This window comes from Ctenocephalides felis, unplaced genomic scaffold (genome assembly GCF_003426905.1).
Source record: "Ctenocephalides felis isolate EL2017-DRISC unplaced genomic scaffold, ASM342690v1 CF-g0.4_SCAFFOLD_03571, whole genome shotgun sequence".
Classification (NCBI taxonomy): domain Eukaryota; kingdom Metazoa; phylum Arthropoda; class Insecta; order Siphonaptera; family Pulicidae; genus Ctenocephalides; species Ctenocephalides felis.
This window is the reverse complement of record NW_020539725.1, coordinates 11,797,235-11,811,402: the sequence shown is the minus strand read 5'-3', so window position 1 is coordinate 11,811,402 and position 14,168 is coordinate 11,797,235. Positions and strand designations below refer to the sequence as shown.

Below are 14,168 nucleotides of genomic sequence, written 5' to 3'. Positions count from 1 at the left end.
AGTTCTTTAAATTATTTAAATCGGACGCTTAGTTCATTCAAAAACTGCCACTTTTTGCACATTTAGCTCTGTATCTTCGAAATGGCGAGACATGTCTTTGCCAAAAACTAATCACCTCTTCTCCCAATCATTACAAATTGAATATTTTTTAGATCATTCAAATCCGTTCTCTCAAAAACTCGATTTGTATTTTCTGCACTCTTTGTAACGGCTGGACCTGCTTTTGCCAAAAACTAATCAGCACATATCCCTCCCCATCAATAGGGGTTAAATGTTTTTTGAACCATTCAAATCAGTTGATCCGTGCGCCCGAAAACGCGGACGAAAAAATGCGCACATACAAAACACACACATCCATTACTTTTCTGAGGTATGCCAGTAAAATGTTCAGAAACCTTCAGAACGTCGAGAAATGCAAAAATTTTCATTTTCGATCTTCGGCCCATTACTATAACTACCCTACGGGAAGTTAAAAAAAAAACGTGACGAACAGACATAAAGACGAACATGTTGGTTGAGTTCTGGGACAACCCTGCACATGTATATTGGTAAATACTTTTATATTAATAAATTGAATTTTTAAGCAAAATTTACTTTTATTTTCTTAGATCAACAATACCTATTTTGAACTTAAATTATTTAATGAACTGCAAAACTTGTACTCGTGGCTGCAAAAATTAAATGCTGAGGTATGTCACGTACTTCTTTTATTTGCCTTGAATAAAATAATATTTAAAGAGTTGTTATAAGGATAAAAATGCTCTTTATATAGTACCCGTATCAAAATTGTGCTTGCGATTATCATATAACATGTATTTCTTATAAGATACCAATACCATACTCACGTATGCCTAAACCTTAATTTTTATGTTATACGCCTTTTTACTAACTATATAATACGCCTATTACGCCTAATACGCCTACTATCCTATATACGTAATACGCCCAATATTATTCCGTATCTTACACCTATAATGTTTCTTAAACGCTAATTTTTCCGAACCCTACCGGGAATCGAACCCGGACCCACTGCGTTATTCCGTATCTTACACCTATAATGTTTCTTAAACGCTAATTTTTCCGAACCCTACCGGGAATCGAACCCGGACCCTCTGCGTGGAAGACAACGACCTTAACCACTAAACCACCATGACGCTACGATTTGACGTCTTTTTTCGCGTGTCGTCTCGTCGCCGTAGTATTAATTACTTAATTAATAGGTAAAGGTACCGCGGAAGAACAATGCGTCCCTTAATATATTATTTGTGGGGAACCCAATAGAGTAGTGGTCAAAGCTGTGGACTGCCACGCGGTGGTCCCGGGTTCGATTCCCGGTGAGGGCGATAAACAATAGAGTATACGGTAGAGAAAAATATAGCGTTTAAATAGTAGTATGTAAGGTTTGTAAGGGGTAAAAAGAGATATGTAGGGTGTACGTTATATATAATAGGTTAATAACAAATAATGATATATATATATATATATATATATATATATATGTCTGTATGTATAGATATATATCGGTATATCTATATTATATGTCATGATATATCTATATCTATAGGTCTACTATATATACGAGTATATCTCTCTATATTCTATCTCTCTCTATATATATCTCTCTGTATCTTATCCTGATTTGGTAGTTATCTCTGTCGCTTCTATCTCTCCTCCTCTGCTCTCTCGGTTCTCTCTTATCTCTGTCTCTATATCGGTCTATCTCTCCTCTATCTGTCTCGGTATCTCACTGTAGGCCCTGTCACATTTAGCTCCGTATCTTCGAAATGGCTGGGCCTGCCTTTGCCAAAAACTAATAAACACTTCTACCAATTATTAGTAATTGAATATTTTTTAGGTAATTCAAATCGGATGCTCCGTTCTCTCAAAAACTCGATTTCTATTTTCTGCACTCTTTACTCCTTATCTCTTTAACTGCTGGGCCTGTCTTTGCCAAAAACTAATCAGCACATTTTCCTATCAATAGTAATCGAATGTTTTTTGAATCATTTAATTGGGTTGATCCGTGCGCCCGAAAACGTGACCGAAAAATTGTATCGATACATACATACATACACGCACACACATCCATTTTTTCTGAGGTATGCCAAAATGTTCAGAAACCTTCAAAACGTCGAGAAATGTAAAAATTTTCAATTCCGATTTTCGGCCCATTACAATAACTTACCCTACGGGAAGTTAATATATAGTGTCTCATACAATAGAAATACTTATCATAAATCAACGTAAACTACTATTATTATCATAATGCAAATAATATCATCACAGATATTTTAGGGGTTATTATTTTATACCGGACTAATAAAGTTGTAAAACGTCTACTCAACAAAATGATTGTAGTAATTTAATAGTAACATTTCTTATTTCAGGTGGAAAACAAATCAAAGGCGGATATTTGCTACGTTATAAAAGTAAGTTTTATTTGACCGTATAATATGAAGATATATATATATATATATATATATATATTTACTTCTTGATCTATAAGACATTTCATTACGATTCATTATGATTAACTTTTATATACAAGAACGAAACCCGAGCCGTCTCATTTATTGATATTAACTATTATTACGTAAATAAAAGCGAACGGAATATTTTCTGAATATTTCGTGACGATTTTTGGTTGAATAAAATAAAATAGAATATTCCTGTGTATAAATTATTTTTCATCAACGTTCGCCTAATTAAATTTGCATGCTTTTATAAATAATTAACCCAGAAACTTTGTGAAATTTCGGAGTTCTCGCATAAGCAAAAAATATATGTATATATACGCTTTTAATTATTTTTAAAATGTAATGTTATATAAACAAGAAAAAAACATGAAAATTAGTTTTTCTGTCCTTTTCGATATATAACTGAATTTTGATTTACTGATGTGCCTTGCAATAATAATTATAATAAATGGTAGTTTGCCCGGAGGCAGGTCCATGATGTGAGAGCCACCACAAATAAATGATTTCCTAACCCTTGGTCATCTATCAATCACCATACGATCCTTTTTTTACACATTTTTTATGTATTTTCTTTTCCAAACTTTTGCTTCCAAGCTTCCTGATCCTGGGCTTCGGTTTTCAGTTTCCTGTATTTTCGTTTCTCGCATAAGTCGTCAATCATCTGCATTCTTCTTCTTTCTATTCCTTTTAGTTCCTTTCCTTCCTTAACTTTTTCTTTACTTTCGGCGACGTCGTGTTTTTATTTTTATTATATTAGTTTTATTTATATTATATTTATATTTATATTTTTGCAGAACCGGTCCGATCCAGTTTCCTTTCCTTTTAATGATCGTGCTCAGTAGAGTCCTTTCTTCATCCACTCTTCTCAGTACTACTTCATTTGTTATCTTATCTATCCACTTCATCTTCTCCAATCGTCACCAGCACCACATTTCAAAACTCACCAGATAGTTTTTGTCGTCCTTTCTTAGATTCCATGTTTCTGATCCGTACAGAGTTATGCTTCAGACTGCCGCAAGTCAAGGGTCAGTTTGCTTTTCAGTAGCGTTCTCATCTTTGTGCATGCCGCATTGGCGCTGCCGATCCTTGTCCTTGTCCTGATCTGATTTATATGATTCAAAATTCACATATTTTACACATATTATTCATTAACGCACAATTGTTCATATATTTTAACAACTAATTGTTTATTTTACATCAAATTCTTATTCACATCACTTTTTAATGTTTTTTTTTTTGCAAAACACCATTTGAACAATAGGCACTTATTTTCACCTTACAAGTGGCTGTCACATATTCATCACATTGAATTAATAAAAGTAGTTATTAAATTTTTTTTAATTTATTAAAATAACATATAATTGTGTATATTTCTAAGCGTAGTTTCAAACGACACCAGAAATATTTAACCATAACCTCAATTAGTACATGACATATGAATTTAAATATCGAATTATAGAAAAAAAGTTTGTTCTATAGGTTAAGAATTTGATGAAACTTTATATGGTGCTCAACTCGGTCAAACAAACTCCCTAAAATATTATAGGCCTATGAGAAGTGGCCCGAAAACATAGATATGCTCTGCTAAAATGGACGTAAAAGTTGGAATTTACTTTAACCACAAGACATATCGACAGAAAACGCTAATAATAAATTATAGTAAATTTCTTATTATAGTTATTGTAAAGCGAATTTCGTATTATAATTAAACCACTTCTTGCAAGACTATAATACTTATTCAACTTGCTACGTACAATAGGATAGAGAAGCTCAAAGGACCGCGGGTAAAAAGGTCCACTTCCAGTATCTCCAAAACAAGTAAAGTTAGAAATTTTTTAATAGCAATATTTGAAAGTAGAGGGAGAACTATGTGTTTCCAGCCATAGCTTCAAATTGGGCAACGTCATTACCAGGAATTCAACTGCTGTGTTTGAAAATATATAACAAAAGCATTTTCTTTCACTGTTCGATTTTTTGTTGACGACATTGTTGTTTAGTTTGAGAGATCGTAATATAATTATTAAGTAATTTTTTTTTTATTTTCTAAAATGTCTTAATGACATTTAAGTTAAATTTAACAAATGTTTTTATATAACCGCTAGATACCCTACATGTTCGTGGGGTAGAGACGAGCAACTAAACCTTTACCCTGACAAAGACGTAAACAATGAAAAATAGTTAATAATAATGTAAATTCGATTAAAACAAAAGAATTACAAGAAATAAATTAACGTAACAGTTATTCCAGCTCTGCTGGCGATTATTTCTGACCAGATCAAGGTTATATACAGAATCACCTTTGTAAAAAAATGTTTGCATAAAATTTTTATTTTGTGTTAGTTGAATATTGTGGCTATTATTGCGTAAAATCTCTTCAAAATTAGAAATAGGAGATTTGACCTGTTTTTCCATTAGCTGTCATATTTTACCACGTCTATGAAGTAAAAAGAAACAATTGGCAAATTTTGGAAAAATAGTAAAGGACACATTTCTATAATTAGGAGTAAACTGTGAATTTTACTGAATATAGTACGATACTTGTTTGTTTGATACGTGTTATGTGTCGTGAATAGTTCATTTGATTCAGACAGTATAATTACTTAAAAACATGTTGGAACTTTCTTCCTTGCTCTACTTCTTTATATCTGGGTGGCAACAAAATGTCTTTCAAAATCAAATGCATCAGAATATCTTTAAACTTTTGGAGGAATCGTAGTTTCCGGACAGTATGACAATTTTTCATTCATATATAAAAAACCTCTGGATCAGAGGCAAGAATAGTATATTTTCTAACTATGTTGTAAGACATGTCCCATCCAATGAAATTTGTATCGTATTCAAAGTTTATAAAATATTTTTGAGTTCATAAAATAAATGCATGTGTGTCAATTTCTCTATTTATTTGCATCTTCTCATGCAAGTATATGCTCAGTGATGTAACAAGTTAAAAAATCCTTGAAGAAATATTGTTATTGTAAGTATCCTTGCAGCAATATTGCCAATTGACCCAAACAGTTTCACAGCGTGTTTTCTCTTTGTGAACATCTTTATCAACAAACTAAACCTTATTTCAACACAAACACGTAGGAAAATATACGTTGGCAATGATTTTCTCGAGAAAATGCACTTTCCGAGCTGCGATAATATTGAGATAGAGAGTGCCGGCGAAATTGAATCGTGTCCCAGATAAAATCACTTCAAATATTAATTAGTAAGGTACACACGCCTCTAGGCGCGAACGTTGCGATAATGTAAATTCATTGCTCTTGGGAGAAAATAAATTTCACTCGGAATTGGAAAATTACTAGAAACCTATTTCATATTTATCGCTGTTTGATCAGTTGGATAAGAGTTCACTTCGGCGTGCCAATTGTTGGATACGGAATTTAATTAAAACAGTTGTATTGAAAAAATTAATGGTGGTAGGTGTAAAAATAATCTTTAATTAAAACTCTTCGTTAGTATTTACATAGAATACTAAGAAATTATTGATGAAATATTTTACGAAAGAAAATTACGGGCATGCAAATACGTTGTTTGGTTTTGAATCAAAACCATATTGTAGCAATTTTTTTATTCAACATAGTTGCCTTCGAGTACAATATACCAATTATAGCGAGTCTCAAATTTTGGATACAATTTTTGTTGAACTATTTTTGTCATTTTGCCCCAAAATCCGACGATCATCTCTTTAATCGACGAAAATTTCTTCCAGCGAGCATTTGAGATCTTAGAGCAGTAAATGGTCACTGGGGGTGCACATCTAGGCCAATTGATGTATTATCGAAAATAAAAATGTTTGCATATCTGCACGTTTTGAAGGTTTTTGAACATTTTGGCATACCTCAGAAAAAATTGTTGTGTGTTTGTGTATGGGTATGTGTTTTGTATGTACGCAGTTTTCTGTCCACGTTTTCGGGCGCACAGATCAACCGATTTGAATGATTCAAAAAACATTCGATACCTTGTGATAGGGAGATGCGCTGATTAGTTTTTGGCAAAGGCGGGTCCAGCCGTTTTGGAGATACGGAGCAAAGAGTGCAGAAAATAAAAATCGAGTTTTTGAGAGAACGGAGTACTCGATTTGAATGATCTATAGAACATTCAATTTGTAATGATTGGAAGAAAAGTTGATCAGATTTTGGAAAAAGCAGATCCAGCCATTTCGAAGAAACAGAGCTAAATTTTTGGCAGTTTTTGAGGAAACTAAGCGTCCGATTTGAATGATTCAAAAAACTTTCTGCTTGCTTTAACAAAATAATTGCTTTTCAAAAAAAAATTAGATTTAGATTTTAATTCTGACTAAAGTTTTAAAGGTCACTTATATACTCTCTAAATAAATAATTATAACTTTGTAATTCAGTTTATATAATTCTCATAAATATTAGGCAATTTTACAGTATATATATTAATCTAATTTATTTGAAAGCATTTAGTATTCTTGACACATTTCATTACGGTACGGGAAGTTCCAACAATTTGTCTTAAGGTACTATGCCATCCACCACTAGTTTCTTTTTTAAATGGGGTTATTTTTTGCGATTTCAACTTTCAAATGATTCAAATATATTAATATATTCAAATGATTCAAATATATTAATTCTTTTAGTTCAGGAATTTGTAATGGAAACTTTGTTTTTGAACTCGTTTTTTTACGAAATTTAAAATTATTTGTTCAAAATCTATTAATTAATTTTTGAAATAAATTATTTTTTTAATTCATATTTTTCTCTAAATTTATTTTCAATTAAAAAATTGTAATATTTGGTGATAACTGATAATATAATTACTACTAATGGCCCTTTTTGTTTCTTTCAGGAAATATGTTATGGAGCAGATGGCATGAAGAATGGGTAGTTTTATATGATGATTCAACAATGGCCTGGTTTAGAGTAAGTATTTTATTAGAAACATGTTCATAATTTATTTTTAAAAATTTAATAATTGCATAAATAATATTTTTCTGACATGATTTGATTTCGTATTGCTATTTTGGCATTTATATTGAAAACTCTCAAAAGGACAATAATTCTCTGTGATTGTCAAAATATTGATGTTACTGATTTTATATTGTTATTGCTACTTGTTTCTATTATAAATTTTGTATCGTACATCGGATAAATGATAAAAACTAAAATACTACTTTTAACTTTGGTTTTATTAAATTAAAAGTATTACGTTAGTACCAAACAACTGACAAAAAACTATTAGCATCTTATCAGAGCAAAAAGTTGTAGTTAGAGAAAGTCTCACAAAACTTTTTGAAAGCTTGACATAAAGAGTTAAGTAGAGAGGATGAAGTACTAATAAAGTAGTAAATGGAATAAAACTCAGAAAATACTTGGGGAAATATCATTACGCATTTTTTTGCCAAAAAAGATACCTATTGGACCAGGCTAATAATGCCCTAAATAAACATGTTTGCTAAGAGATATTGTGAAATGAAAAGAGGGCCTAAGGATTATAAAAGCTTGCTTCAAAGTTAATAAATACAGAAAAGTAGAATTTTATGGAATCTACCATTTATCTGTAATTTACCTAAATCTTCATAATAATTAACAATTTATGATTATTATTTAGTTTGAGCAATTGATGTATTATCGAAAATGAAAATGTTTGCATATCTTCACGTTTTGAAGGTTTTTGAACATTTTGGCATACCTCAGAAAAAATGGTTGTGTGTTTGTGTATGTGTATGTGTTTTGTATGTACGCAGTTTTCTGTCCACGTTTTCGGGCGCACAGATCAACCGATTTGAATGATTCAAAAAACATTCGATACCTTGTGATCGAATAGGTACCCTTACACGGTATTGATATGCATTGACCATTTGTCTTATTAAATTAAAAGTTAGCATTAGCAAACTGACAAAAAACTAGTATCTTATCAGAGCAGATATGTAGAAGTTATCAGAATCCAACAAAACTTTTCAAAAGCTTGACATGTTCTACGGAAGTTGAGTAGGGAAGATAAAATGTACTAATAAAGTAGTAAATGTAATAGTAATAATAACTAGGGGTGTATGGCATTGTGCCTTAAGGTAAATTGCTGGAACTTCCCGTACCGTAATGAAATATTAGAGGAATATTAAATGTTTCCAAATAGATTATTATAAATATAGTCACTTTTATATGTTTACAGAAAAGTAAATAAACAAAATCTAATCAATCAACTTTAAAATGAAATACATTGCCTAATATTTATAAGCATGATTTAAACTGAATAGCAAAGTTATTCATTTGGAGTATATTAGTGAGCTAGAATTGAAAATAAAATCCGAATTATTTTCGATAATCAAATAAAAAAATTTTTAGAAATTAGAAAAAAAATAAAAAAATCTTGTTCCAACAGCAATTTTTTTTTCAACACAAGATGAAAGTTCTTTGAATCATTCAAATTGGATGCTTAGTTCTCTTAAAAACTGCCATTTTTTGCACATTTTGCTAGGTGTTTCCAAAACGGCTGGACTTGCCTTTGCCAAAAATTGATCAACACTTCTGCATTACGAAATGAATGTCTTTTGGATCCAAAATGGGCCGCAATGTTCAGAAATCTTCAAAACGTTAAGAAATGCAAAAAATTTCATTTTTAACTTCCCGAAGGAGAAGTTTGTTTTCATCAAAAAATCCGATTTGCTAATTTTATGTTTTCTTGACGTTTCAAGCCATTTTGAATCGAATGAGACTTAATTTGGAAAAAGTATGTGTGTGTGTGCGCGTGTCATCAACGTGTTTCTCAAAAACGGCTGGATCGATTTCAAAAATTTAAAAGCCATTTGATGTACATATCTCGATGAGGACTAGCGTTTGTTAGTTTCGTGCGACGATCGGCCGAGACGTTTCTTTATAAATAGCAGAAAAGTGAAAAAAATTTCGTCCACGTTTAAGCCCGCAATTCTGAAGCTACCATAGTCTCCTAGATCATACTAAAATATTATAGCCCTACGACAATTAGTTTAACATTAAAAATTTGTTAAAGTTGGCAAAAATTAGTATTGTTTTTTTTCTCAAAAATGCCTGAACCGATTACAGAAATTTAAAAGCCATTTGATGTATCTTGATGAGGACTATCGTTTATCAGTTCAGTGCGACAATCTGCCAAACCGTTTCTTTGTAATTTGGAAAAAAGTGTTAAACTTTTCGTCCACATTTAAGCTCATACTACCGAACCGATTTAAAAAAATCAAAAACTGTTCGAAAGACATTAGTTGGGATTGATACAGATTAATTTTAGGTGAAGATCTACCAAGCCGTTTTCTTGTAATTTACTGTCGAAAAAAAAAATTACGTCATTCTTGCTATAGATTGGGCCCGATCCAATTTCCATTCCTTTTAATATTCGTCTTAGAAGAGTTTTCTTTTCGCCCACTTTTCTCGAGACTTCTTTATCTGCTACTTCATTTATCCACTTTATCTTCTCCATGTGCCACCTGCATCACAATTTTAAAATTTTCCAGACAGTTCTTGACAGCTTTTCTTAGAGTCCATATATAGTATGCTTCAGACATAACACTTTATTAGTGTCTTTCACAAATCAAGACTCAGTTTGCTCGTCAGTAGACTTCGATTTCTAATGAATACCGCTTGGAGCTTGCAATCCTTGCCCTGATCTCTCTAAGTCTCTGGTTGGGATGCTTCTCAAGTATTTGAAATGATCAATGTCTCCCAATTCTTGATTTTCTACCGTTGTCTTCAGTGTCATCTCGCTTGGATATTCTTGATTTCAGTAAATGGATTAAAGCTCAGAATGTATTTGAGGAAGAATCGGTTCACTACTATTTGGTAAAAAAGGGAATTTGGTCAGACTGACAATGCCATAACAATGTCTGCTAATGATGCTGTGGAATGAATCTAGAAAAACATAAAAAATATGAAAGCATTGTTAAAAAGTTTGGTGTGTTAATTCATTTGGAAAGCAAAAATTCGAGATAATTGTAGTTAAACAGAAAAGGCAGAAATTTACCACTTGCCTTTAATATAGCCTATACTTTCTTATTATTAACAATTTGTGATTATTATGTAGTTGGGCGTATAATGCATATCCTTTCGATGTTGACGCTTGCGTAAGCGCACCATCTACTCAGCTCTGGAATATCTAAGAAAATAACAAGATTATTACATATAGTTGTCATTATATAGTCGTGTGTTTTCGTTATATGTTTATCCTTGCTCTATTTACCTACATACGCTATATAAAACTCGTACGAGAAATAAAATCTGTGTAATAACATTGTTGTCGCATTTGAAAAATAAACAAACTTTTACGACGCAGTATTAAACTAAAATCATAATGGTGTTTGCAATTTTATTAAGTTCCACAAATAGATTTTTTAATATGCATTTTTTATATCCTATTTTTATCTTATACTTATGAGATGTATGTGTAGTAATGACCGCAGAAAGGCTGTTTCTATACTTTATCATATTTTGAGACTTATAATCTTGTATAATGATTCCAAATGCAGAACCAGTGGCTGAAATCGCAAGTTCTTAATATTGAAATATGAGCAGCACAATCATTCTTCTTCAAAGAGAATTATGAATGTTGTTGAAGTTGTACCTCTATTTTAACTCATAACTCAGGTCATAGTAAGACTTCTAAAGTTTATATTTTTATTCGTGATATCTCGCTGCGTAAATTACAGAAATCGTCATAACATTTAAAGAGATTTTTTTTAATGTTTTAATCCGTTTTTTGCGTACTTATTTTTTTATGAATAGAGTAGGGTGGAGCATTAATGTCCAATTTGATTTTAAGTAATTATACTGTCTAAATCAAATGAACTACATTTCAAAACATTCCAGATATCAGACAAACAACTATCGTACTATGCTCAGTATCAGCAAAATTTCCAGTTAATTCCTAATTGGACATGTGTTCTCATAATATTTTTCTAAAATTTGCCATATGTTCCTTTTTACCCCATAGACGAAGTAAAATGAGTCAGCCATGGGACAAACAGGTCCAATGTCTTATTTTTAACTTTAAAGGAATTTTTCATAATAATGAATACAATAATCAACCAATGCAAAATTTAAATTTCATGGGCATATTTTTTACAAAGATAACACTGTCTATATTCTTGGTCTGGTATTTTGTCAAAAATAATCATCAGCAATAATCAAGTTGGAATAACTATTAATTTAATTTATTTCTTGTAAGCTTGCTTTTTTCAACTCAATTCAGTTTTTATTTACCATTGTCACACCTTACCAGGATAAAGATTCTGGTAGTTATTTTCACCCCACTCAATTAATTTTTTTTATAAAGTATATAACATACATTTACCTGTCGAATTTAACTTGAAATTAACAATATATCTTATAAAACAATTTATTAACGTATATTTAAATATTATATTTAGGTGTCGTAAACTGAACAACAATGCCTAAAACCGAAAAAAACTAACAACTAAAAAATACTTGTAATAGAATTACAAAAAAAGTTGTTTAAAGCAAAACGGTAGTGACGTTGCTTGATTTAAGTTGCTTGACTTAATTTTCCCTCTACTTTCAAATATTATTGTTAAAAAACTCCTAACTTTTTGTTTTTGAGATATTGCTGGTGACTCTTTTTACCTGTGGAACTTTAAGCCCCGCTTTACCCTATCTGATGAAACTTGATATAATAATTAGGCATTGTATTAAATTTGACTAGAAGTTATTGAAAGCTTCTTTCAATAACGGATTGCGTAAATATTATCTTTCTTTCAGTCTGGAAAGTTAAACTCGGTATTGATTAAGACAATAAATTTTGTAACTAATTAAAAAGATTAGGAAATTAGGATTTGTGATTAAACATGTACCAAAAATCACAACAAAAAATAATTAATTTCATTATACACTATTGCTCTACAAGTGGAACGTGAATCTTTTAATAAACATTATTTTCATAATTTTTATATTATATAAGTTCATTACCATAAAAATGATAAGAAAAACTTGCTGAGATATTTAATTCACTACTTCACGTCTACTTCTTGGCAGAAATTAAATTTCTTGTGCACTAGAGTTCTTGTAACATGTTTTAGTCCATCTTTTGAGAGTGAAATAATTAAAACTTTTTCGTTTCACTGAGGTAGTTCCATGAAAAGTTAATTTTCATTATAAAATAGACATCTGAATATATTTGCATTAATTGGAGTAGTTCTTGGAAGAACTCATCATTGTCTGAAATTTTTGTTTATTAATGTAAATTAATATTAAAATTAATGCATACTAATAACTGGTTTGAATTTATTCTTAACAGATTCTTTTATTAGCAGCGAAATTTAATTAATACGAAATAACAAAATTAATCATTATTCTTTAAGTTTAAATTTAGTGGTTGATTTCTATTGTACTTACAGTAGTTCTACATTTTTAATATTTGTGAATTTTGGTTTTGTAACTACTAGTATGACCCTAGTAGTTTAGGCAGTTGCATTTTACGAAATATTAGGATATTACATTTTACGAAATCTGGATGCGATTTATGGGCCGATTCTGCCGCAGAACTCACCAATGTTATGGCAAGGCCATGTTATGCTCTAACTTCCATACATTATGCTACTGAATGATACCGAATACTGCCAAAAAGTCATGTATTTGCTGTGCATTCCGAGGGTTTTGCATACAAACTGCAACATCATTTGTATGTTATAAAACTAGGTCAGAAAGAACCTATCATCGAAGATAGTTTTTTGACATTTGTGCAACTAAGATAGTTCTTTGACATCTGACAACCCGAGAAAAACGTTTGGCTGCATAGCAACTACATGGCTTTTGTCAATATTTAGTGTGACAAGTTCTTTATAGCATAGCCTTGCCATAACATTATTCTGCTGTGCGCCAGAATCGTTCAATTAATTTTTTTTAAATAATGAATTAAAAATATATTCATAAAGCTCATTTAAAATAATGCATAGTTATAGGAAATCATTATATATAGACTATAAAATTTTCTGTACAGTTTTGCAGCTATATCTGAATATAGTTTAATAATGAATTAAAAATATATTTATAAAGCTCATTTAAAATAATGCATAGTTATAGGAAATCATTATATATAGACTATAAAATTTTCTGTACAGTTTTGCAGCTATATTTGGATATAGTTTTTTATTATCAGAAATGTTCGTATACTAGACTTAATTTCTATGTAATGATAACACACGCCAAAATTAAACAATTTATTTACATACCAAAAGTGTCATATTTATACAAATATGGATTTTTATATTTTTATATTTGATAGTTTTATATTTTTATTTTGTTTTTGTTATTTAGAGCAAATTATGGCAAGATGTTTACTAGTTTCCATTAAAATTATTTTTAAGCTAGTGCAACGTTTGATTTTGTTAGAATAACTTTAATTTTTATGAGTAATAGGTACTTTGTGAATTATTATAAAAATCATATGATGAATTTTTATACATTTACAATAGATGGTTTAAAGATCCGAGGTAAAATAGAGTCCACTACCATTATCTCAAAAACAAGTCAGGTTTGGAATTATTTAAATATACTATTTCAAAGTAGAAAGTAAAATATGTGTACGACGTCTGTATCAGGAGGTAAACGGCCATGTATCATTATGCCTTTTCTGTTGGTAGTATTTTTTTATTTTGATTATGACACCTGAATGTAATTTTTCATTGTTTCATGAAATAAATTGTTATTTTTGAATTAGATTCGACAGTGTTGTTTTATA

General features: G+C 30.6%; 1 protein-coding gene across 1 annotated transcript in view; it reads left to right on the top strand.

Moving 5' to 3' along the window:
- LOC113385628 overlaps positions 1 to 14,168 on the top strand; it is a 190,319-nt gene that overhangs the window by 130,362 nt on the left and 45,789 nt on the right. The window contains exons 3-4 of the mRNA XM_026623475.1: positions 2,388 to 2,429; positions 7,296 to 7,369. Coding sequence (XP_026479260.1) covers positions 2,388 to 2,429; positions 7,296 to 7,369 — 116 coding nt within the window. The remainder of the gene's footprint in view (positions 1 to 2,387; positions 2,430 to 7,295; positions 7,370 to 14,168) is intronic.